At 49.5% G+C, this 23,686-nt stretch overlaps 9 protein-coding genes across 9 annotated transcripts; 4 read left to right on the plus strand and 5 right to left on the minus strand.

The window, feature by feature from the left end:
- Positions 1-268: 268 nt before the first annotated feature.
- On the plus strand, positions 269-2,349 carry CDV56_100368 (flavin-containing monooxygenase; the record flags this gene model as incomplete). Its single annotated transcript, XM_026753987.1, has 7 exons — positions 269-524; positions 593-786; positions 839-1,003; positions 1,055-1,223; positions 1,279-1,347; positions 1,401-2,093; positions 2,150-2,349. The coding sequence occupies 7 exons, from the start codon at positions 269-271 to the stop codon at positions 2,347-2,349; spliced, it is 1,746 nt and encodes a 581-aa protein (XP_026610201.1).
- A 2,069-nt stretch (positions 2,350-4,418) lies between these two features.
- CDV56_101019 (Zn(II)2Cys6 transcription factor) lies at positions 4,419-6,442 on the plus strand (the record flags this gene model as incomplete). Its single annotated transcript, XM_026754638.1, has 5 exons — positions 4,419-4,527; positions 4,586-5,523; positions 5,579-5,670; positions 5,725-6,011; positions 6,063-6,442. 5 exons carry the CDS (start codon positions 4,419-4,421, stop codon positions 6,440-6,442), a joined length of 1,806 nt encoding a protein of 601 aa, XP_026610202.1.
- Positions 6,443-6,666: 224 nt separating this feature from the next.
- CDV56_101366 (putative short chain dehydrogenase/reductase) lies at positions 6,667-7,702 on the minus strand (the record flags this gene model as incomplete). Its single annotated transcript, XM_026754985.1, has 4 exons — positions 6,667-6,887; positions 6,956-7,192; positions 7,255-7,596; positions 7,672-7,702. The coding sequence occupies 4 exons, from the start codon at positions 7,700-7,702 to the stop codon at positions 6,667-6,669; spliced, it is 831 nt and encodes a 276-aa protein (XP_026610203.1).
- Positions 7,703-8,129: 427 nt separating this feature from the next.
- On the minus strand, positions 8,130-9,802 carry CDV56_101574 (putative extracellular exo-polygalacturonase; the record flags this gene model as incomplete). Its single annotated transcript, XM_026755193.1, has 8 exons — positions 8,130-8,165; positions 8,219-8,293; positions 8,343-8,444; positions 8,503-8,691; positions 8,746-8,906; positions 8,960-9,018; positions 9,070-9,436; positions 9,493-9,802. The coding sequence occupies 8 exons, from the start codon at positions 9,800-9,802 to the stop codon at positions 8,130-8,132; spliced, it is 1,299 nt and encodes a 432-aa protein (XP_026610204.1).
- A 2,524-nt stretch (positions 9,803-12,326) lies between these two features.
- On the minus strand, positions 12,327-13,150 carry CDV56_102160 (mitochondrial pyruvate carrier family protein; the record flags this gene model as incomplete). Its single annotated transcript, XM_026755779.1, has 4 exons — positions 12,327-12,513; positions 12,575-12,711; positions 12,844-12,859; positions 12,951-13,150. 4 exons carry the CDS (start codon positions 13,148-13,150, stop codon positions 12,327-12,329), a joined length of 540 nt encoding a protein of 179 aa, XP_026610205.1.
- A 473-nt stretch (positions 13,151-13,623) lies between these two features.
- CDV56_102327 (L51/S25/CI-B8 domain-containing protein) lies at positions 13,624-14,110 on the plus strand (the record flags this gene model as incomplete). The annotated part of the gene is made up of 4 exons (XM_026755946.1): positions 13,624-13,709; positions 13,780-13,886; positions 13,958-13,990; positions 14,052-14,110. 4 exons carry the CDS (start codon positions 13,624-13,626, stop codon positions 14,108-14,110), a joined length of 285 nt encoding a protein of 94 aa, XP_026610206.1.
- A 146-nt stretch (positions 14,111-14,256) lies between these two features.
- Positions 14,257-15,536, minus strand: CDV56_102410 (DODA-type extradiol aromatic ring-opening family dioxygenase; the record flags this gene model as incomplete). The annotated part of the gene is made up of 4 exons (XM_026756029.1): positions 14,257-14,717; positions 14,781-14,941; positions 14,997-15,169; positions 15,234-15,536. The coding sequence occupies 4 exons, from the start codon at positions 15,534-15,536 to the stop codon at positions 14,257-14,259; spliced, it is 1,098 nt and encodes a 365-aa protein (XP_026610207.1).
- Positions 15,537-16,382: 846 nt separating this feature from the next.
- CDV56_102677 (putative chitin synthase activator (Chs3)) lies at positions 16,383-19,206 on the minus strand (the record flags this gene model as incomplete). Its single annotated transcript, XM_026756296.1, has 3 exons — positions 16,383-16,513; positions 16,584-18,764; positions 18,825-19,206. The coding sequence occupies 3 exons, from the start codon at positions 19,204-19,206 to the stop codon at positions 16,383-16,385; spliced, it is 2,694 nt and encodes an 897-aa protein (XP_026610208.1).
- A 2,252-nt stretch (positions 19,207-21,458) lies between these two features.
- Positions 21,459-21,949, plus strand: CBP4 (uncharacterized protein; the record flags this gene model as incomplete). The annotated part of the gene is made up of 3 exons (XM_026756911.1): positions 21,459-21,496; positions 21,574-21,758; positions 21,822-21,949. 3 exons carry the CDS (start codon positions 21,459-21,461, stop codon positions 21,947-21,949), a joined length of 351 nt encoding a protein of 116 aa, XP_026610209.1.
- Positions 21,950-23,686: the final 1,737 nt, after the last annotated feature.

Below are 23,686 nucleotides of genomic sequence, written 5' to 3' on the forward strand. Positions count from 1 at the left end.
GTCGGGAAAAGTGAGCCTGGGATGAGCGGCGCGGAAAGGCAAGTCTCCCCGGTCTTTGGTCTGATTTGCGTGTTCTCATATTGGTCGTGTACCCTGGGTTGTTTGCTATATAGTGCATGATTATAGCTTTGTACAGGATGCCTAACCAGGCTATTCGCATAACCTGCTCTCAAAATACTGCATCTTAACTTGATTGTTTGCCTATAAATACCTTTCTAGATAGCATCCTCTCTATTCTTCCTCCCCGCTCTCACATATCCCAAACAATATGAGACGTTTATTGTTCGGCAGCAGTTCCAACAGCCAAAAGGCAGGACCTGTCGAGGATAAGTGGATCGTGGAAGAGCGATCCATCGACGAAGCTCGCCCTCTGAGAGTGGTTGTCATTGGATCAGGCATTTCTGGAATCATTGCCTCCATTCGCCTCAGACAACGGATCCCCAACGTGGATCTCTGCGTGTACGAGAAAAACGAAGATATCGGGGGCACATGGCTCGAGAACAGATATCCCGGTTGTGCATGTGGTGAGTCTTGTCTTCTTATGCGGGAGTCGTCCCACGCATATCATGGCCGACGCTTACGATGTCCGCAGACATCCCAGCCCATACATATCAAGCTACTTTTGAGCCGAACAAAGAATGGTCGACATTTTATGCTGCTGCTCCGGAGATCCATGCGTACTGGAAACGTGTGGTTGAGAAATACGGCTGCATGAAGCACGTCAAGCTGAAGCAGCAAGTCATTGAAGCTGTCTGGGACGACTCGAAGAGCAAGTGGCAATTGAAGGTTGGTCCCCCGTACCTGACCGATCGACATTCGGTATTGACATTGAACGCAGGTTCAAGACATTGAGAAAGACTCTATGTATTCAGACGAATGTGATATATTGATTTCCGCAACTGGTGCATTGAACTCGTGGAAGTGGCCAGATATCCCAGGATTGCACGACTTCAAGGGCAAGCTTCAGCATAGTGCCCGTTGGGATGAGAGCTATGATTATACTGTGAGTCAGCCCTGGACTATCTAAGAGAACGCAAGCTGAGCCTCTGGCTAGGGCAAAAGAGCCGCGGTGATAGGAAATGGATCGAGTGGCATCCAGATCGTTCCTGGCATGCTGCCAAAGGTTGCCCATATCGACCACTACATCAGGGGGCGAACATGGCTTTCTCCCACCTTTGCCCGCCAACATGTGGATAAGAGAGGGGGAGCTGACCTGGAGAACTGTATGTTAACTCATCCAGTCATGCAGTTTGAAAAAATCTGACCTCGTTGGAATAGTCTCGTTCACTCCTGAAGAGATTGAAACATTCAAGAAGGACCACAATGCCTATCAGAAGTTCCGCAAAGGTGAGAGCTTCTCGTTGAAGATGCCATGAGCATCGGTTCTAATTCTACGGCAGAAATCGAACTCGAGCTGCAATCGGTCCACGGTGTGACGCTACTTGGCACACCTGAACAGATCGGCGCGAGAGAGGTCTTCTTACAGAATATGAAGCGCCGACTATCGAGGAAGCCTGAGCTGTGCGAGAATTTGATTCCCTCCTTTCCTCCTGTTTGTCGACGGCTCACTCCAGGCCCGGGATATCTTGAGGCTTTGACAGACGACAAAGTGGACGTCATCACAAGCAACATCGTCAAAGTCGATGCAGAGGGGATCATCACCGCTGACGGACAACATCATCCCACGGATGTCCTTGTCTGCGCAACTGGATTCGATACCACATTCACGCCCAGATTTCCAATCATCGGACGCAACGGTGTCACCCTAGCCGACCGCTGGCGAAAGACACCAGAGACCTATCTTTCCTTTGCCGTTGATGGATTCCCAAACTATTTTGTCTGCTTGGGGCCAAACGCGGCACTAGGCGAGGGCAATCTGTTGCTTCTGATTGAGAAGGAGATTGATTACTTCACGCTCTGCGTGCAGAAGATGCAGCGTGATAACATCCGAGCGATGAGCGTGAAAAAAGAAGCCGTAGAGATGTTTACTCGCCACTGTGACCAGTACTTCTCAAGAACGGTGTTCAGCGAGAAATGCCGCAGCTGGTACAAGGGAGGGACTGAGGATGGCAGAGTAACTGCGTTATGGCCCGGTAAGCTCTCTGGAGGTGAACAACTGCCGTATTTTCGCATCACTAACAAGCCACAGGTTCCTCGCTTCATTCAATGAAAGCTCTTGCATATCCCCGTTGGGAGGATTACACCTACGACTATGTCAATGACAATCCGAACGGCTGGCTTGGAGATGGCTGGACAGAGAACGAAAAACTGAAGGAGATCAACGTGGATTATCTGAACGATGACGAAGTTGATTTTCCAACAACTGTCGTTGCCGTATCCGATCAATGAGGGATTTGAAGGTCCCAGGAACGAGCATGGTCATCCTGCCAGTCCACTTCTCAGCTTGTGACATTGGATCTGCTTGCTTGATAGATTCTATGCGAGAATGCCATATAACCGCTATCATTAAAGATCAGTGAAATTGCCAACGAACGTAGAAGCTTCAAAGATGATGCTCATCGGGGATGCATCGCCGCTTGTTCACTGAGACAGAAATCAGGATGACCACGATCCTTCGTTCTTGACGTCGTCGTCGGAGCACATGAAGGTGTGGTACATAATAATGAGATACCTCCCTATATCACGCGCAGTCAAGACTCAAGAGGTCAATGTCTCACCTCTAACTGGTAGAAATTCCTCTTCGCTCATCATGCCTCCGGGGAGACAAACTGGCCCGATCTCATCAGGATGACCATCCAGCCATGCACCGTCAAAATTATCACCCGAGAATAAACCCACGCGGTATTGACGTACTAGATTCACGCACTTACCCAGGACGATATGCAGGAGCTTCCCAGCTAGGGCTGTTTCATCCTCCTTCAAGAGATGACCCCGATCCAGCTCTGCCTGAAGTTTGTGTTGTCTTATCCTCATCTTCAACCTCCTTTCCGGGATCTCTGATAACTTTCTTTCATGCTACCAAATATCCTATCGTCCCTAACTTGTACAGTAGATAGTCGTCTCGGTGTGGAAGCAAAAAGGCCCTCAGACCAATAGTGTTTGCACCAAGCTTAAAAAGGCATCCGGTGTACCAAAAAGTGAGGAGAAACCCCTGGGAAAGACAATTGCCGGATTCCGAAGTGGGGACTCGGGCCTTTTTGAGCCTAGTCTTTGGTGATTCGATCAGGTTCGCGGGGAATTTAGCACTGTCTTCTGTATTGTCATGATATTACTTATGGCTATACCCGGGTATTTCATAATTTCCGCATCTTGATCCCCTCCAATGGTTCATACCGGATATAACAGCTGATTACAGAGTACGGAATAGAGATGATCATCTACTAGGTCCATCTTGGTCTATAGAATTGCTGAGATGGAGAGCTCTTCGGTTGGGTCCGGGGAGAGCAGGATGAGCGTATGAGCGTCACTATAAAGACAATAGCAGTTGATAATATCAATCAACCCTAGACATATCACTGAGTCTACAGTACATTTTGCCCTACCACAGAATCACGATTGCAGATTGTCATGGTAGGTCCAAACTCTAATATGCTACTTGGCCGGCGACAAACTTTCACTTTCTTTGCGAGGAATTGAGGTCTGGAAATTGAGCATCTTTGTTAAAATGTCCCTATTGCTGCAGATAATTTTCATTAAGAACATTTTGGATTCCTACTACTAGTCCTACCTTAGTTCAGTGCAGTAGAGGAATCAGCGCATCGTGACTCTGTACTCTGCAGTCCATAATTGTGCTCCACTCCTTCTTCCCCCCTCTAAATTTCCCTCCCCTCTCCCTTTACCCCAGACTTCCTCCCCATCCCTTGAGCTTCTCCCCGATGCGCGCCAACACTTCTCCATGATGAAGCCTGATTCCGACAAACATTTTCGCTGCACCATCTGTCAGCGAGGTTTTACGCGCATTGATCATCTGAAAAGGCATCATCTTCGCCGTATGTGGTTTTGCCTCTCCGTTCAGCTCTCCCTTGCTGCTCCGGTCGCCGGAATCTCGCTATCAAACTTACGGCCTCAACTCAGATTTACTGACTCGGTGGAATAACTTCCCAGATTCCGGAATTAAACCTTACTCTTGTATCTTTTGCAATGACTCGTTTGCTCGTTGGTACGCTGTGCTTTTTGTGATCCTTGATTGTGTTCGACTATCTGCCAATTGCGCTCGCCGCTTGGCACCTATCTCTTGCCGTTCAGCTCCCCAGGTTTCGACGCTGACATGTTCCCTTGATGATGCTGCAGTGACAACCTTCGTGATCACTACTCCGATTGTCCTAAAAGGGGTGGTCGGCAGATCCCCGATACGGGACAGCGAGGGAGAAGACGACATGCTTGCCAATCGGTAATTCGACATTGCTGTGAGTTGCATGAATGGCCGCTAATCAGCCCTTTGCCCTTAGTGCACGTCGATGAAACTGCGGTGCGACGGATTGAATCCCTGCGGCTCTTGTCAGAAACGAGGCATCGAATGCAACAACGAGCGGAAAAAGCAAGCCTTGAACCAAGCAAATGATTCAGGTATGGTCTGTCTCTGCATTCGGACGTCGCGGTCGTTGACTCTTGTCCAACCGGGTAGACCGCTTGACAGCAAAGCGCGAAGACTACGAACAATCGTCGGATCGTGGATCGATCAAGTTCCTTCTCAATGGCGGTACCGATAGTTTCACGCAGCAATTCCTCCTTCCTCCGCGCAGCGATCGAACACGCAGCCTCGAATATCACAACAAGAAAAGTCTCGAAGAAGCGGAGAGTTCCATTCTCGGGTATGAGTTGAAAGATGGCCGGACAGATTATGCACCGACTTTCATCGAGTCCGACGCCGCTACCCTGACCTTTTTCCAAGACACTTTCATCGATTTCTTCAACGGCCCCTTTGGCGATCCTCACAAGCTACTGGACGATCCATACGCGGGGCAGGTTGCTTACCATGCTGTCATCCCGCCAGGACAGGATCCCAACCTGACACTAGCCGGGCAACAGCTTAGCTACGAACCTGAACGGCCCTTTGCGACCGCAATGATACAATCTATTCTCACAAGGGCCTGGTCCGTACCCCTTGATGCAAAGGCACAAGAGGAGTTGTCGACAAATCTCAATTACCTTCTGACAACAGGCCGTATCCGCAAATTTGTATCAATGTACTTTAAGTACTGGCAACCGAGCTGTGCGATGCTTCATCGCGCGTCTTTCGATCCTGAAGTTGTGTCATTACCACTACTCACGGCCGTTACATTCATGGGCGCCATGTACTCCAATGACGAGAGGGAAGCATATATTGCGAAACGAGTGCTGGATTTCGCGGAGCTCTTCATTTTCTCCAGCGAGGTTTATGCGTCCGAGACCGAGATCAGCTCGACGTTTTGTGGGAATCGATGTCTGGACGATGAGCCCAACGACTGGGTTCAGTTCCAGAATTTCCAAGCCGGCTTCATCATTGTCGTTGTGCAGTACTGGGCTGGAAATCGTGTATCACGCAACCGGGTAATGGAGAACAGATTCAGCGAAGTCATCAAGGTGCGTTTGATCCGTCCGAATCCCATAAATTCTAGCTACTAACTTGAGTGGGCAGGTCGCTCGTCGAATCGGACTTTTGAAATGCCGTCATATGTCCCATGATAGAATGGACGAGTACTCGTGGATTCAGAAGGAATGCCGTATTCGGTATGTCTATGGCCATTCCTACTTTTTGTTTGGAGACTAACAGAGTGCCTGCAGAACCATGAACATCATATCACTCCTCGACTGTGCTTTCTCGTTCTATTCAAATTACCCCTGCCGTCTATCGCACACAGAAATGGAATGCGACTTTCCGTGCCAAGAGGCAGTCTTCGACTCGCAGCATCCCTTTGTGGAGCCGGATTTCCGATTCTCACGGGATATCTCCATCTCTGAGGCCTTTGAGAATTTGTTTGACAATCCAGCCAACGAGGGTGGCTCGCAAGCCCATGTTCCAGATCATATTGCGGATATGACCGTCCTCGATATGTTTATCCTCATTCATTGTATATCCCACGACATCTTCATTTACATGACGACGAACTGACCCGTCTTAGTACTCTATGCCTTCATAAATACACACATGACCCTCCTCGCTCCCTTGGTACGCAAAACACAATTGCCTAGTTCAAAAATGTCGCACGATCCTTCAGCATCCACAAAAGGCCCTCGAGGTGCCATTCCTGAAGACTCTACATTAGCCGCGATCCGAACAGCACTGTCACGATGGCGCGACCACTGGGTGGCGCTGCGAAATACAGTCTCCAGCCACGAGTGGGCGTCCATGGGCTTCTACAAAAACGGCTACAACTTCTGGCTTGTATCGCAGCTTCTCATCACGAAGAAAAAGAGTGTGGATGTGGTGATGCAGATGGAGGTGAAGTGTGAGGATAAGCTGGAGAAGCTGAACGTGCTGCTCCAGGATGAGAGTGATTGACTTCGTTCCGTCCTTGATAGGACCTTGACACGGAATGGGATAAATGGAATCATGACATATAGACCGGTGTTATATAGGCATCTGGCGTGGGTAACGGGATGGGTTTACGATAATGAATTGATGTATAATTATGACCAGCGGCGTTGAGGTTCACCCATTGAAAATCAACCCACAGGTTTTAGCAAAAATAGCTATAACCTCTTCTTCACGACTCCATCATCCTTCTACGCATACCCCAGCTTCCAAAACATCTCAATATTCGTCCCCGTATCTTCATCCACATACCTCGGCGGCTCCGCAAATGTCACATACTCCCCGTGCAACTCCGCCACTCTCCCCGTCAACGAAGAGTCACCAAGAAGCTGTGCAACCGCCCTCGTAGCAGTCGACATGGGCGTAAGGATCATCGACCTGAACAGCGCAGAATCAGGCGCAATATTCGTCTCTGCTTCAATCAGCTCACACCCCCACACGCTCCTCTTCTGGGCCTTCCAAGGGATCAAGCCGACTCACCGATAACAGCCGGCGCCAGCGCATTAATCTGGATCTGTTCCTGCTCCAGGGATCGCGCAAGCGAGCGCACCAGTCCGATCACGCCGCTCTTAGTGGCTGCGTAGAGCGGCGCAATCGGGAACGCGTAGATTCCTGCGTTCGAGGCGGTGCAGATGATACTCCCCTTGGAGAGGTTCGGCGAGGACTCTGATCCTCTTGCGGCGTTTTTCGCCATGTAGTGGGCGGCTAGTTTGACCGCTGCAGACCACTCTGTGTTAGCATTTATTTGAGAGGGAAGGTGGGGGCACGGGAGCGTGTACTGTATATCACGCCGATGAGGTTAACATCCAACGTCCTCAGCTCCGGTTTCGAGGGTTTGGCGTCGTGGATGTTGGCGAGCAGGTCGCCCTTCTGCGTGATGCCGGCGTTGGCGAAGACGATGTCGATGTGGCCTTGCTCGGCATATGCCTTGTCGAAGGCAGCTGCTTGGCTTTCCCAGGCGGAGACGTCGCATTGCTCGAAGGTGAGGCTTGCGGATGGGTATTCGGTGCGTAGCTGCTCGAGGATCGCGGTGCCGTTGTTTATGTCGAGGATCGTAATATGGGTGTTTGGTTGGGGGGCGAAGTAGCGAGTGATGCCGAGGCCGATGCCTGATGCGCCTCCTATTGCGTGTCAGAATTGGAGTTGTAGATACTGTTGTCTTCTGGGAATGAGTCCTGGGAGTGGGCTGAACGGACCGGTCACGATGATGCTTCTTCTTGACGCCATGGTAAGAGGGGTGCTACTTCCACAGCCCAGAACTTCTTCTGTCTATCGTCCTGGTTGATATACTATTCCAATACCCCGTACAAGCTCTGTAATCTGTCTTCGAGTTCCATTGTGCAGCGGAATTATGCCGAACCCCGCATATACTACTACTGTAGGCGCTCCACCTTTATGCGTGGGGATTGGGGTTTTCCCGATGGCCCTACTGATTATGAAGAGGTGTCTGTCAGCTGCGCCCTCTGAGCTTCTTTGCTTTTCATGGTACATGATGGAGTCATGCTTCGTGCCGAATGGGGCAGGCAACTTCTTTATGTCATTGTAGTTTGAAAGTTCTGCTAGAGAATGGCAATAACCAATAGTCCTTATTACCAGACACAATTTCAATTCAGTAGAGCTAATAAGTACATTGTTCCCGTACAGGAGGAAGCATCTATGTGCAGTTGACATCCAGAAGGCTCTCGTCAACCTAGTAAAACGCGTGTTAGCTTGTCCCGTACCCTCTCTAAATGCAAGACTTACATTGGTGCAAACGAATTCATTCGTTCCCTTGGGACTCTTCACGTTGATGTTCTCAGCGTAGATGTTGGAGCAAACCTAAAAGCATCAGAACCGCTGCTTTTGTAAAACACGGTGTCGAACTTACATTCGGGCTGGAACAAACGATTGTGCCGACGTCGGGGTTATACTTGCCGGATGTCGTTCCCTGGAAGTTTTTGAAGTGAATGTCTGAGATCGTGAGGTTACTCTGTAGATTTCGGTCAGTTGAACATGAGCAGTATGCAGCTGGGAACGAGGGACCATACAGGGTACTGGTTGCACAGGGTCAAGTTCTTCTGTCCGTAGCACTGGGTCACCTCGATAGCCCAGTCGACGTTCTCAATGTACATCTGGTTGTAGGTGATGTTCTTCACCGATCCCAGGCCACCGCCACCCTGCAGGTCCTCAGACATGGCGGACGAGACACCGGGCCAGACCTTGATACGAGCACCATCCTAAGAAGAATCGTCAGCTAATGAGTGATTCCGGTGAGCGTGCGGGGTTTCTACCGATGCGTTGAACATGGAGATGTTGTAGACGAGGACATTCTGCACAATGTCAACCTCGCCCTGGTACTGACCAAGAGAGCCGACGGAGATGCCGTGAGAGCCGTTGCAGTGGAGGTTCTGGACGAGAATGTCGGTACTGTTGGGCTTGAAGGACACGCAATCTGCATATACGGTCAGTTTGTTACTCGAAGCGCTGGGTTTAAGCAAGACATACCATCGCCGTTGTTGATGACGGAGTTTTGGATGACAATGTTGCTCGAGCGGTAAGTATCCCTGTGGCAATGGTCAGAATAGAGATGTTTGGTCCGAACCAGTCAGTCTCACCATCCGTCAGTGTTCTTAGCAACGTTCTTGCTGCTGCTGTATCCGGAGATATCGATACCGTCGAAGACCACATCTGAAGAGTTGGCGACAAATTGGTACCACTGAGGCGAGTAGCGGAGCTTCAGAGGCCCGATTGTTCCTCCCTTCAGTCCAATAACTCCGAAAAGGATAGGGCGCAGGATGAGCGCATCCTTTGCGTAGAGATCGTACCAGACCTGTCCGTTGCCGTCAAAGGTACCACCGCCATAGACGTTCACGTCCTCACCACCCAGCTGGAAGAAGGTCGTGGCATTCTGGAAGCCGTGCTTGAAGGAGTTGGCTTGCCAGTAGTCGGTGTCGTTTGTAAACTGGATCTTCCCCAGAACCTCTGTTTGCACATAAGCATGCAATGCTCGATTGAAACTCGACAGTAGGGATCCTTACCCAAGTCAACGTTTCTAAGGAATGTCATGTCCAAGGCAGTACCAACGGTGTACACCTTGTCGGCATCAAAGACAACCTTGCCACCGTGATTGCATTTATGCAATGCTTGCAAGATGTTCTTGGAGTCGTCACTACCATTGCCTTTGCTGGCAACATGGCATGTCTTTGTCCGGGGATGGCTGGAAGGTAGTGGCCGGAATGGGTGATTAGGCTTGCACGCATCGTTTCTCGAGCGAGTGAAGCCTTCAGCGGAAGAACTCAAGGAGAGTAACAGGCCCACTGCCTGGACAAAGCTATGCGAAAACTTCATAGCGATTGACAAGTGTGTAACCTCAAGAAAGGTGGGCACTTGCTTGAGAAGATCGGAGCAAGAGAAGATGATCGTCTGCGGGTCACAGGGGGTAACACTTATATATGAGTCCCTCCATTGAATTCCAAAATCTCAATTAATCCAAGCTCCATATCCCCAGCATTAATGATTAACATTTTGTGGAGTGAGGGGGTGGAAATTGCCTTTACCCGGGGAGCACCCCGGCGGAGCAATTGTGGGGATTGGGGAAGCTCAAAGATGATGCTTCTGAAGGTGTTTCGCGTCGATGACCCCAGAAAAATAGTTGAAATCCAGAGCACTAAAGGCCTTAGTCTACTCGGCTTTCAATATGTATACTGAACATGTGGTTAGAGCACACATCTAAAAGCTCTGATAGGAGGGATAACTTGGGGTGAAGACCTCCGATTGGAAGGAAAAAATATGTACTCCTGGGTGGCTTGAAGCTCTTAAATGTCCGATTCATTGTTTTTCCAGGGTGAAGCTCAACTCCCGGCTATATTATTCATTGATAATTGACTGGTTGATTGCAATTGATTACGAACTTACTCTGCTTGAGCGGGCTGATTTGTTCCATGTTCTCATCCATCATGCTCGGCAAACCATTATCTCAGAAGTAGAACAAGCGCGTTTTCTCAACCCAGTTGGACAACAAGATCAGAGAACTCGACCTTCGTGCTCACTGCAAGCGAATTGACAAAATTCGGTCCGAGTTATGGCGCTCGAAGGTTCGAGCCTAACGATTTCCTGTCGCAGTACGGATAGGGACCAGGGCAACGGAATCAAATAACTGCCCAGTGCCTATGCGTGGAACTCTTTCACGCGCTGTCTAGGACCATTGTTGTTTGAATTCACCCACGGCATCAGGTGGATCTGCTCCTAATGGCACAAGCTCCTTGTGCCATGATCATCAGGCTGTCAGAACCAGGCCTGTTGGATTCGTAGCCAAAAGAATAAGCACTGCTGTGTTTTTCCTGAGAGAGCTAAGCCTCCAGCTATGTTTATTGTGAGCGCTGCGTTGATCCATGACTCATGAGCCTTTTTGCAGAATGAGCGCTCCTATCGTCCCGATCACAGTGTATCCTCGAACCGGTTGAACCATCAAGCTCAATCGAAAGGGCAGATCTCCGTATGCCACATCTGCGCGGAAGGACATTCGGAGTACAAATGATGATTTAGACACTATCAGTCTGCACTCATAAATTTATCCTCGTCAGCTCTTAACCAAGTACGCTGAACGCGGTGTGGCGGATTCTAATAGCATCAGAGCCATGTGGGATAGAGCCCCGTTCAAGGACATGCAGCCTTCTGCAGAATAGCACATTCCGGCAGGACATTCGAAGTCGAATCTGAGGTGTAGCTCTGTGTCCGAATGAGTTGCTGCTATCTCTCAAAGGAGACCATCCAGATATTGGTACTTTTGCATAAATCAGGAGGATTCGAAGATGCACGGCCTGTGGCTAGATTTTTAATGGGTTTTGTTAGCTTAAATGCTCGACAAATAGGAAATGGCCAATGTCGCAGAGATTCAAGTATTTCAGTCAATTGTGTCTGCTTGATCCAGCGACATTGATGAGTCCAGGGTCCGTGGAAGAGCTCAGAACTTCAGATGAATATATATAGATCGCGAACCCCCGTCTCAACTTGAACATTACCACAAAGTAAGGAAAAAGAGAGAAATAGATTAACTGATTCAACACAATCTAGATCATTAACTTTTCACGCCCTTATTCCAGATGACAAGCCGAAAGACAAAAAAAAGTGAAGAAAATTCGAGATTTATGGACGAGGTTTGCCGGGAAAAAAGATATCAGGTAGAAAAAAGAATGCACAAGAGGGGAATTGAACCCCCGATCTTCGCATAACGATTTCGACCCGTGCGGGTAGATACAAGTGCGACGCCTTAGCCACTTGGCCACTCGTGCTGTTCTTGATGAAGATTTGCTCGGTAGAAAATTATGTAGAGAGTTAAGAAAAAATTGTCAAAGAATATTAGATTTCGTAATGACACCCTCGTCACCACTCGTAGGAATTCGGCCATTCACCACGGCAATCCGCCTGTATGTTCATGAAATGCTTTATGAAATCAAGCTAGATCTTAGGAGGTCGCAGTCATACAGACAAGGCCGATCTGAACTGACTGTGAATAGTAGAAGAACAATGACCACTAATACGAAGCTTTCTCAGTCCCAATGTCTGGATAAGACTGACTCCAAGAAGTAATCGAGGACTTACAGCCTGAATACAGTGATGACTGCCGTTCTTGGGAAGCGCATGAGCCTAATAAGCAGTTACTTAAGACTCCTAATGTTCCATCAGACCTGTACAACTGATTGTCCAATGCGCAAGCCAAGGCGCATCTTTTATTAGCCAATTTAACAAAGATGGATATATACAGTAGTGTGCGCCGCTTTTGCTTGTAGTAAAAAGGGACGTCTTGCGGTCTCCGAGCCTCGTAGAATGCCCCTGTAGGCTGCAATTATTCGCCCAATTTAACCTGAAGTCATTATGTAGATTTCTCGACAGCCGCCTCAGGCTTAGCAACGACGGACTTTGCCGAGCCAACCACTTCGTGCTCCATATCCTTTAAGGCCTCCTTCGTCGATCCTCCTTCCAAGCTGCGGCGGTACATGAAGATCCGAGTGACCTGGACGACACCGACACATCCGAGGAAGAAGTTAACAGCAGCAAGCCTGATTGACGGGTTAGTACACTCAAATTCCAGGGATATTTGTAACAATGACCAGAACTTACAGAATGTTGCGGGGCTTGATGATAAGGCACCAGCGAGTCCAGATAGCACCAGTGGCCATCAGGGCAGCGTTCTGAGTAAGGGAGAGCTTCTCAGCGGGACGACCAAAATCGGAGATACCCGCAATGACCAAAGCCCACTGTTCTCGACGAAAATGGTGTCAGCGATATTTCCATTCCAGTATCCGGCAATCTCTACGCTACTAGGTATCTCAAGTGCGTAGTAAGGGTAATGACTGCGATGGAAAGAAGTAGTGTTCACGGATCTATACCTTCATGACAGGGGCCCTACCCGATTAAATCATCTCACGTCAGCATCTTGATCGACAAAAAGCGAGCATGTCATGAATCAATTATTCCACTATATGTGAAAACCTACCAGAAATGAACGGTCTTGATGCCGACAGGGCTGTTCCATAGACGCTGAAAAGTGCTCTGCTTTTCGGCGGATGCCGCACCGGCATCAGAGGTCTGGAAACGGCGTCCCTGGGCACCAGGCCGACGGAAGGGACCATAGGCGTTGCGGAAAGCAGCCCGGGTGTTCTGGAAAAAGCGCAGACCGACACGCGAAGAAGACATTTTGGTGTGTTGTCACGGCGGAAATGGTGACTAGGTTTGAAGGGTCTTGATCGAGGGAGGGACCGGTAGTCGGAATTGAGTGGAGAGTGAGGAAGTTCTCGCACAAGTTGATGCACAAAGAACTATCAAGAACCACATCAAAGTATGAGTGAAAATAGTCTAAAGAAGGATAAGAAACTAAGCACGCAAGGTGTTCCGGACGATGATATGAGCATCAGATATCCCCGACCTCGGCGGCCTCATTGGGAATGCGGCTCGGTTTCCGGCTGAGGTAAGCGGTGACATTACGCTTGACCGTATTGGTTTACATTCGAACTCCAGCGGAATCATCATCCAAAGTGCTGCAACACCCCTCGTCGGTTCTCTTGCGCTCAATATCCCCAATTGATACCCATTGCTCTCGCTTACGGGGGGATAGACTCTTCCTGAAAACATACGCTCTCGTCCATTTAAATTGTCCATTCTCTTGCATAATGTCGTCCAAATACGCCTTCTCTAAAGGGCTGAAGGAGCTCCGCTTCCTTTTCTGCCAGACTTCGGAGCAGAGCGCTGCTACACGGTAAAACTCTGGCAACCGCGGTGGCTGATACTGATGGCGATTACTGACTTTATGACTTCCCGAATCGCAGGTCGTTCCTGCAGCGCGCGTACCCGACCATGAAGAAACACAACCCCCAGACTCCCATTCTGATCCGGGAGGCAGTGGGCACTTTGCCCAGAGTATATGCTCGATACGGTACGGCAGATATCACAGTTGAAGAAGTCAATGGAAAGAGAATTTGGAGCTAACACAGCCATTACAAACAGGGTTTGGAAAAGAGAAGCAGGAATCGCTGTCCGGTACGTCTTGGTAATGTCCTGCTTTACAAGTACTTTGACTGACATCTATGGATGCATTTAGGCCTTTCGGATCAGCAGATTGAAGAGAAAGTCTCTCAGCTGGTCAAGGAGTCTTCGTAGTGCAGTTGTCACGCCGTCTTATATGTTCATGCACTGTTTTCTTCCAGCTGTCCAATACTGTATCTATAGATGAATCCAAAATGCTTCGACCACGTTCAAGAGGACGCAATTGCGGTGGGAATTTCTATCATCTTCACTTATGCTTACTACAGTGAGCTATTGTTGCCTACATCACCAAATCTATACTGCGCCCAGCTCATACTCCCTTCCTTCAGCGTCCAGAGCCTCTTTCCAAGATCATCTCCCGCAGCGCCAGCTCCGATATGAATGGGCAGCAGATGATCGAAGTATGGATGTGCTTGACGGGCATCGGGCCGCTTCAGGAGCTCAATCATCGCCTGTTCTCTTTCCGCCGGCGGCTTCGTGACAGCGTCCTTCAGAGCCTCGTCAAAGCTAGTAGTGTACGGCAACGGCTTGGGGTTACCCCAAGAGAACTGCAGGTCGCGCAGGTTGTGGACTGCCATGCCCGATACAATGATCAGGATATTCTCATCGCGGAGCTTGGACACCGCTTGTCCGAGTCGGTAGTGCTGGGCAGGATCCTCGGTGTTGAACAAGGACACCTGCACTACCGGGACGTTCAAGGGGTTGGAGTCGGGTTCAAAAGCTGCGTCCCATGCATTACTATCGGCTTACCAATCCACCGCAAGGGACATCTCGAGACACTTACCACACTTGAAGCTGACCCAAACACCATGATCTAAACCTCTCTTTACTCCCTCTGCTTTGATGCCCGCCTCCTTCAACGCATCAAGCACCTTGTTCGCAACTTCTTTGCTCCCGACGTTAGGATATTTCTCCTTGTAATAGTGGCTCGGGAAGCCGTAGAAACTAGCACAGCCCACTCAGCATGCATAACCGAGCACGATGTCATGATGTCACATACTCATATACCAGATCCGTCATCTCCGCGGTATTCACCTGGATCGTGTCGCGACCAGCCTGCCAATGCGCAGAGAAGACCACCACAGCACGCGGCTTGACTTTTGTGGTGATCTCGCGTCCGATCTCACCTAATTTACGGTACGCTGGGTGGTCTTGGTCATACATGATGTTTGGCTGTAGCATCCAGTCAATCGCATCATCCCTCAGCCTACGCTGAACAGAAAAAAAAAAGACTCACACCCCCATGACTCAAGAAGTATACTGGAGTTCTCATCGTGTTGCCGGACTTCTGACTCGCAGTCGTGGACTGCAATACCGAGCTTGTCGAGACCTCTCTTTTCACCACAGCAGCCGACTGCGTTCCGAAGAGTCGTCTAAGCCCGAACAGATTGGCGGTGGTATTTTCGGCGCTGAGCCCGGTGTAGCCGAACGCAGCGAGGAGTATCGCCACTAACAGGCAGGTGAGCGAGAGAATCGCGAATTTCCTACTGGTGTTTTGGTCGCTTGTGTTCGGTAAGGCAGTATCGGCAGATGAAGACATATATGTCTATCGGATAAAGAGGACAGGAAAGCTGTCAGCCGGGGGTTGCGGTGTCTAGACGAGAATTTATACAAGAGCACACAATAGCTCAAGACGTGGTATTAGCAAGTTACAGGACAAAATATTTGAGAATATCTAAGCATTAATTTATCATGGAAAGATTCGTCTTCAACTTCTATCTCGAAGGAATTGTAATCAATACTAAGCAAATGGTCCCATTCGTTCCGATGTGTCAGCAAAAGTGCGGAATCAGCCCGCTCCGTGCTTTTTCTGTCGACCATGACCAGTTCGGTCCTATCAGGGTGTGTTCATGTCTATACAAATTATGCAATGTCAGACGGATATTCTGCATGTGTCAGCTGTGGGGAACACCATTTCAATCTTTTCATACATAAGCCAGACACCTGCCGGAGAAATGGATCTGGTCCACCCGTCAGGACATCAGATAGTGGTCATGGCATCATAATCCACTCTATGCGACATGGTCAAATAGTTGAGACTCTTGATTCTTCTTCATTTTTTGCGGCACCAAAGGATACAGCAGAGCGTGACGATAAAACATAGCCCATCACACCTTCGGCAGATCACGGTCAAGTGGGACGGAGACAGCAAACCAAACGTACAAGGAGCAGAGCATTCGTCTCCCAAATGGCAACTTTCCAAGATTATACATTGTGTCAACATGCGAAGTTGGTAATGTCATTAGGGGGTATATGCGTCAAATGCAGGCAAAACATGAAATCTAGCCGACGAAGAAGGAAAGCAACGCCATAAGAATAACAACAAGAAAAGCCCAGGTGCACGAGGATACCAACTGCGTGAAATACATGAAGAATGAATCCGAGTTCACATGAGGACGCAATCGCCCTCGTTCTGTTGCCGATTGACAGCGGAGCGGGAGAGACGGGTCTTTTGCATGCGAGCCCCACCCTTCTTGATTTCTTCGAGACGCTCCCGAGCCTTGGGAAAACCTTGAGCTGGTTGGTTGAAGCAAACACATTAGCTTGATCCACAGAGAACACAGAGAGAAGACAGGAAAGAACTCACCAGCTGCTCGCCAATACCATCTTTTGGCATCATCCAGATTGGCGGCGACTCCAATGCCAACTTCGGTGAAATAACCCATCGCATATTCTGCCTTGGCAAGACCCGCGGTGGCTGCCTTGCGCGCCCAAAGGTAGGCCTCAGTGTCACTTTGCTGAAGTATCCCCTCCGAACCCGTCAAATACCACCCGCTCAGGGCAAGCTCACTCTGGTGCTCCCCTTGTGCTGCAGCGTGCGTGTACCAGAAAATACTCTGTCGAGGGTCCACCGGACAACCCATCAGGCCGTACTCATAGGCGGTACCAAGTCGGAATTGGGAGAACTTGTAACCCAGCTCTGCAGCCTGATGGAACAGTTGACAGGCATACGCTTCGTCACGAATGACGACGTCATTGTCAGTTGCATTTGCGTACATGAGGGCAAGCTCATGAAGAGCGTGTGGATTTTCTGGGTCAGCACGCTCTGCCGCACGTTTGAGCCATGAGACACCCTCACGTGGGTTTCGGGCTTGGCCTAGGAGGCCCTTAACGAGAATCATTCCCATCTTGTACATAGCTGGAGTATCTCCCAAGGAAGCAGCGCGCTTGTACCATTGCACTGCCTTGAAGGGATCTCGCTTCGTTCCGCCTCCTTCTTCTTGACCAATCTCGCAGCACACGGCAACCCGATAAGCGGATTGCGCGTGCCCTTGCTTTGCTGCGGAATGATATAGGTTGAAAGCTTCCTTCGTGTCTACCTGTAAGCCCAATAAACCCTGGCCGTAACAATCTGCAAGGTAGAACTGAGCATCTGCATACCCACTGGATACCAACTTTTTGACGATCTTGTGCGCATCCATGATATATTTTTCTCTAGCTCTAGCCTTTGTTTTTGCATCCATCCGGCTATTTTCGACGAGGACCGTTGAGGCCTCAACCAATTTCTGTGCCAATAGAAGTTGAGTTTTCTGATCGGCAGTTTTGCTCCGCACCAGTTGCTGCAAGCGCTCAAGCTCTTCGTGAGTGACAGGCGCAGGCGCGGAGTCCGGCTGAGCGGTAGGCGGGGGCTGCGGGGCCGTGGAGGTTGGAGATGTTGGAGTGTTACTATTGTCGTACTGTCGCACAGGGGGAGGCTTGCTCCCCTGGTCGTGACCTGGACGGAAAGGCGCCGGGTGATGGGGCAGGGCGTCCGGATTTTGTTGCAAATCAAATTCATCCATCTCATTGACCATTTGTGGTTGCTCGTTCGCAAATCCAGGCTGATTCACCCTGTACGGTCGAGGAGGTCCATTTCCATAGGCTGGAACAGCAGGCCCTTGACTTCCCTGTCGTTGCAGATATTGATTATGCATTGGATCCCCATAAGAATCCGGCTGCCCATTGTAGCCCTGGTCCATACTGCCTCGAGTTCGGATAGGAGAAGCGGATGGTGCGTTACCGGGTAGGTCGAAGTGGAATCCTGCATTATCAAACTGGTTCGGTGTACTGACTCCAGGAATGTTGTGTTGTGACTGAGCGTGCTGATCGGCGCTACCTGAGTGCGGGCTGAATGCCGCATACTGGCCTTGGGAAGAAGCGGCAGGTTCAGCAGGTGCTCTCACTTTCGGCTTCGGCTGTTCTAGCCCCGGCAGATTCTCGTCGATGACCTTGCCTCCATCAGGGATAGCATCAAAATTAGGCATGTCGGGCTCATCTGCATGAGCTGTTCTGTAGTAGCTTAGCACTTCATCGGTATCGCTGTAATCATTCGATGTGTTAGGGTCCTGATAGGTGGGCTGCCCAGGATATGAGGGTTTGGCAACAGGGGAAGTGGGTGTTGCCGAAGAAACGGGCATCGTAGCACTTCTGTTAATGTAAGGCATCGGTGGCGGCTCACTAGCGGTAGTGTAGGACCGCTCATAGGCATCCGAAGGTCGCCGTCCGGAGCGTCCTGCGCTGACCGACCTCATAGGACCACCAGGATAGACTCCCCTCCCTTGACCAGGCGATGTAGAACCAGCTTGCCGGGGAATATCGCGTCTACTGTTTGACGTGTGCGGGCGATCGGGGACGTTCCCAGATGGCACTTGGCCATTGAGCTTCATTGCCGCCATACCGTTTTCAATACCTCTGGTGCCGGCGGCGCCGCGCGTGTCTTGCGCTGGAAAGGTGGGAAACGGGTTATCCCATGCCATTCTCTCCTGCTCCGGTGCGGATGGACGTCCAGCTAGGCCTCGATCAATACTTGCTCAGGGAAGTCGGTTGTGCACCTATCGCATTGACTTACACGGTCTCGTCCGGTCCTGTCTTGGAGGTGGTCTCCTGTCTCCGTAGCCGCGACGACTATCGGAGCCGGGTGGTGGTCGTCCATTATATGCATAGCTTCGATCATGGGGCTGCTCTACGGGAGAACCATAACCTCCACGAGGGGGTCGCGGAGGGCCGCGCGGGGCTCCATGAGATCTAGGAACAGCTCGATCGTCAGGGTAACCGTACCCGGCGTTGTCGTAACCTCGGTCACCAGGAGATCCGTAGTTGTAGTCGCTGTATCCCTGGTCATAAGACCCGTCTTGTATCTGACTTGGAGCCGGGGGACCTCGTGGTGTAGGACGAGGGCCGTAGTTTCTGACCGGAGGAGGCCTCTGCGATTGAGGTGGGGGGTACGCCATGATCAGTAAGAGCTCTTATCGGTTAAGGAATGCTTCGGCGCCAGGCTTGCTGTTGTCTTGGTCTCCGGGCGTACGCGATGACAGATTCACGGCGACGCCGCAATATTGCTTTTTGTGAAGACTTTATACCATCCATAAAACCAGTCAGTCCAGCATGTTTCAAGAGCAAAAGGGAGATTTAAGAGGAGGGGTGTGGACCAGACCTGAGGATGATGGAAAGCGCCCTTGAACGGCGGGAAGAATGATGCGGAGATACCGAGTTACAGACACACAAGGTTTCAGCAAGGGGCATGAAAAGAATGTAATCCACCCGACCATGCAAAGTAGTGGAGGGTGCGCAAATCCTGCATTAGGAAAAGATAAATTATTGTCAGCGGATAGACACTTTTGGCGATCTGTCGCAACAGGACTACCGAGACCCAGAGCGCGATCGGACTGACTATGCGAGGACTGACCGTCGACTCTCCACGCGCAGCAATGCTGTTTCTCTGGATTGGAATGAAGGAAAAGCCAAGACGAATTGTAAACGAGAAGAGAGTCCAATGTAAAAACCTCCTCCTTTCATGAAAAGAGCGTGTGACCAAGGACCACCACCCTCAGTTTGCGGAACTGACAGGAGGGAGGGGAGCAATTTATTTTGACAATTGAACCTCACTAGTTCTCAGTAGTGGAGTTCGGAGTAATTATGGATGAAAATCTCAGGCAGAAGGTGCGCACTGAGCACTGATGGTGGTCTTGGATCTTTTTGCTTCATCAAATAATTCATGATCAGACCAAACTAAGTGACAGAGAATCCAAGGAACCATTGTTCTGAGAGCCAGTACTCCGGAAGTAGGTAATAAAAGCTACCAGTATGCAACAGGACTGGGCGATACATTATTGTAAGGAGACCAAACTCGTCAGGCTCCCTTGAAAAAAATAAGCCACTGTAGTTTTATGCAAGACTTGATTAAGGAGAACCCTTGGATTACTTCCTAGACACCATAACAGCGCTTGCAGGGCATAAATGCATGCTAGATATTTATCTAGATGGTCCCAAGTGCATCTCATTAGTGCTTCGTCAGCTGTAGTACACTATGTTCTGAAACAAATGATGACAATTCTAATCATATCTTACTTATGCCTTGACCCACTTGTTTTATTTTATGTACTTTCTGTGGACCAAAGGCCATTTTTTTGACGCCTTGTGGACTCGAATCCAATACGGAGTAAGTATCCTATTATTGATAAAATTGAGTACCAGTATCCTGTCTGTCATTGCTTAGGTAGGGTCAAAATCCACAAGGTGTCTATTCCCACACACGTGACTTTGTTGTCATAGGATGAAGATCAGAGACAAGTCTCATGTATCATGTATGATGGCACTGATGAAACATCAAATACAGCTAGTAGTTGGTCATCCTTGTGTTGATCTTCAGGGGTTGATTTCTGAGATGCCTGTAGCATCGGGCAAGATAGTTATGCGCATGGCATTATGAGATCGTGCCTGATGATTGTTATCGAGATCTGCCTATTGATACTTTCCCTTGCCATGCTTTACACCAAAAAGTCATCATGCATAGGTCTAGAGTACTATAGTAATTTACTAGAAGTGATCACCTGCACCATTGTGAAGGGATTTCGGTAACAGTTTCAAACTTGACCATTTGAAACAGCTCTGCAAAAGATTATTGGGCATGAGGATGGTTAAGAGTTCTTATTGCATTCCAGGAATAATACTCCGTAGTTATGCTGGATAAATATGTAAGAGTACAAAGTGAGTATGGATACCCACTTCGCCCTTATCCATCGATAGTTCAACCCTGCAAAGTTGCTAGCGAATCCGCGCCGCAGGAGATGTGGACTGCGGAGAAAGGGATTTCTTTCAAAATTTGAACACCGGAAGATGGAAGAACCAATACGAATACGACCAGTGGATGATTCGGAGACAGGCCGTTAGCTGCGCCACATTTGCTTAGGCACACAGCCTCATAAGCTCAGCCACAGACTGATCGTGATCGCTGATAATGTTCCCACCTGCACCGAGCTACTGATGTTATCCGATAGAAGCGAGGCCATAACCGCTACACACATCGCTCCAAGCCAACTGCAAACGCTCGAAGTGGACTCAGTCATACCCAAGATTGTCTCGGAGACACTGTTGACCAAAACAATTCTCTCGACATCGGCATCTTTCGTCCCGATCTCCCTTTTCCCTGCCGTTCATATTCCTCGCAAAGTGTCGTCATAGCTGCTGCTGAAAATAACCCACTATGTCTCGGACAGGAACTTGGTTAAAGATGCTGGTGGCGTAAGGACTCTCTTTCACGATGGTCAATGGTTTTCCCATTATGCGCGTCTGACAATTGTGTCTTTTCCTGTCGACAGTGGAACCGTGATCTGCGTCGGCGGCCCAGCGTTCGTCCAATACATCCGACCTACCGACGAGGAATTATTCAAGCGATATAACCCCGATCTTCAGAAGCGGAGCTTGGAGGAAGGCGATCGCCGCGCTCGAGAGTTTGATGATTATGTCACACGGTTGAAGCAATGGTCCAAGTCGGATAAGTCTAGTGTGTCCTTGAATACACCGGTTGGCATCTAGGAGGTCATTGCCTAATATTTTTGCTTTCTAGTTTGGTTCGCTGCGCAGGAACAGCAAGATCAGAAACGCACGGAGCTCGAGACTCAACGGAATCAGGCGAATGAGGAAGCCAGGATACAACGCGAAGAGATGCGGAAGGAGTTGCTGGGGGAGAAATGAGCTAATCAGATTGTCGATGAACGACCTTTGGAGTAGGATCGGCTTGGGAGGATTGCCCTATCTCTTCACTCTGCTTGTATTTATACGCATTACTGATGTCTCTGGTGCTACCAAAAGCTTATGTATATTATGATGTGAACATTTTCCAGGATCCATCCAGTTAGATGGTATCAAGCATTTCTTTCTGGATCACTACAACATGCATTGCATGCCTGGGAGATCTGAGCGATTGTTGGAACCTCTCATATTCCAAAGGCATTGATTTAGCCGTATGTACACAATGACATCCGTCAGTATCCAGCCAGTGCAAACTTGAGCCTGGGAATATGACAACCCCTTAGATGACCATATAATACACTGCACTCATCGCAGCAGCAACAACAGGCCCCGTGAGGATGCCATCGATTAGCACTGGAGATCACCGCTCGTGTATCCCAACCGAGTCTTCGTCCGATTTCCCCATGCCGGCATCGGGATCACCCTGGCTGATACCACCAGACGATGCCGTAACTCGCTTCTCAACATAGTCAATCAAGTTCCCTTGAAAGACGTCCAGGGCAGCCATTGCTCGCCCACATCTGTGCTTCTATCATAACTTGTCGATCCACCGCAAGCCGCAAGCCGCAAGCATTGCTTGGGCCGTTGCATTGTAGCGCGGCAGCCTCTGCCGATGTACGTAGCTTGGGCATCAGCAGGTCGTAAGTGAACAAAGCGATCTCCACTGTAGCGAATATCCGGCGTGAGAGGTAGGCCTTGAAAGATCTCTGGTCTACGTTGCATTTGCCGGTGGTTTGCATGCGACTTCGCTCATGATATCTCCGACGGGAAGAATACGTCGAGACTTCTGATCATCATTCCCCAAAATCCTAGACTATTAATGGCATACAGTTGGCCGCGGGCCCTGTCTGATGGAAGATCGGTTGGTAATAAGTATAGACAGGACCATGGAATTTCGTGCATGTCGAGCACAGTGAGGTGAGGTATGGAGTAAATAGATAGGTCTTGGCGATTCGCGGAGATGTGGTTGTCTTCTTGGCTCCAGCTCCGCCGCTGCTGCTCTAGGAGTTGGCACTTGCACATACTCTGAGATGACATGGAGGGAACTTAGGAAGGAACATGGTTAGTGTTGAAACTGAAAGAAGCATAAACATCATCTATATCTGGTGCGACTGCATTGCAAGTCCTAAGAAATCATTCCTTCGTCCAATGTCAGACAAATTGAGTCTCTTGGGAGCTGTGCTCGTTGTCGAAAAAGAGACGGTCTAGAGTACTCAGTTGTAATGTTGCACAGCCTCTTGCAGATATGGTGGAAGTACTCCATATGATATCCATGGGCACGTATATGCTGCAGAGTTCACCATTATCCTCTTGATGGGCTTCTGTTTCAACCCCCTGGTCATGTTATGAGATATTACATGCTAGAAAAAGCGAGAAAGTTTGCAGGACTCGTATATTCTGTCGCCACCATACTAATTTCAGCAGCTTCGAATCGTTCTCGTACTGTTGAATGAAATTCTGGTTCCACGGTAAAAATAGCTGCCTACGAGTGTCTGGCAACGGTGAGTGGCTAGACTATCACGTGCCAGGCCCGACCGAACCAAACCCGCTTCCTGTCAGGATTCCATCCCGTTTAGGTTTAGCGTCCCGACTTAGTCAGCCTATATATAGTTGGCCCCTGAGCCATCCTAATTGGACACTTGGCGCTTCCCGATTCTCTCAGGTTATGGCCCTATGTTG

This window comes from Aspergillus thermomutatus (assembly GCF_002237265.1).
Source record: "Aspergillus thermomutatus strain HMR AF 39 chromosome Unknown NODE_344, whole genome shotgun sequence".
Taxonomy (NCBI): domain Eukaryota; kingdom Fungi; phylum Ascomycota; class Eurotiomycetes; order Eurotiales; family Aspergillaceae; genus Aspergillus; species Aspergillus thermomutatus.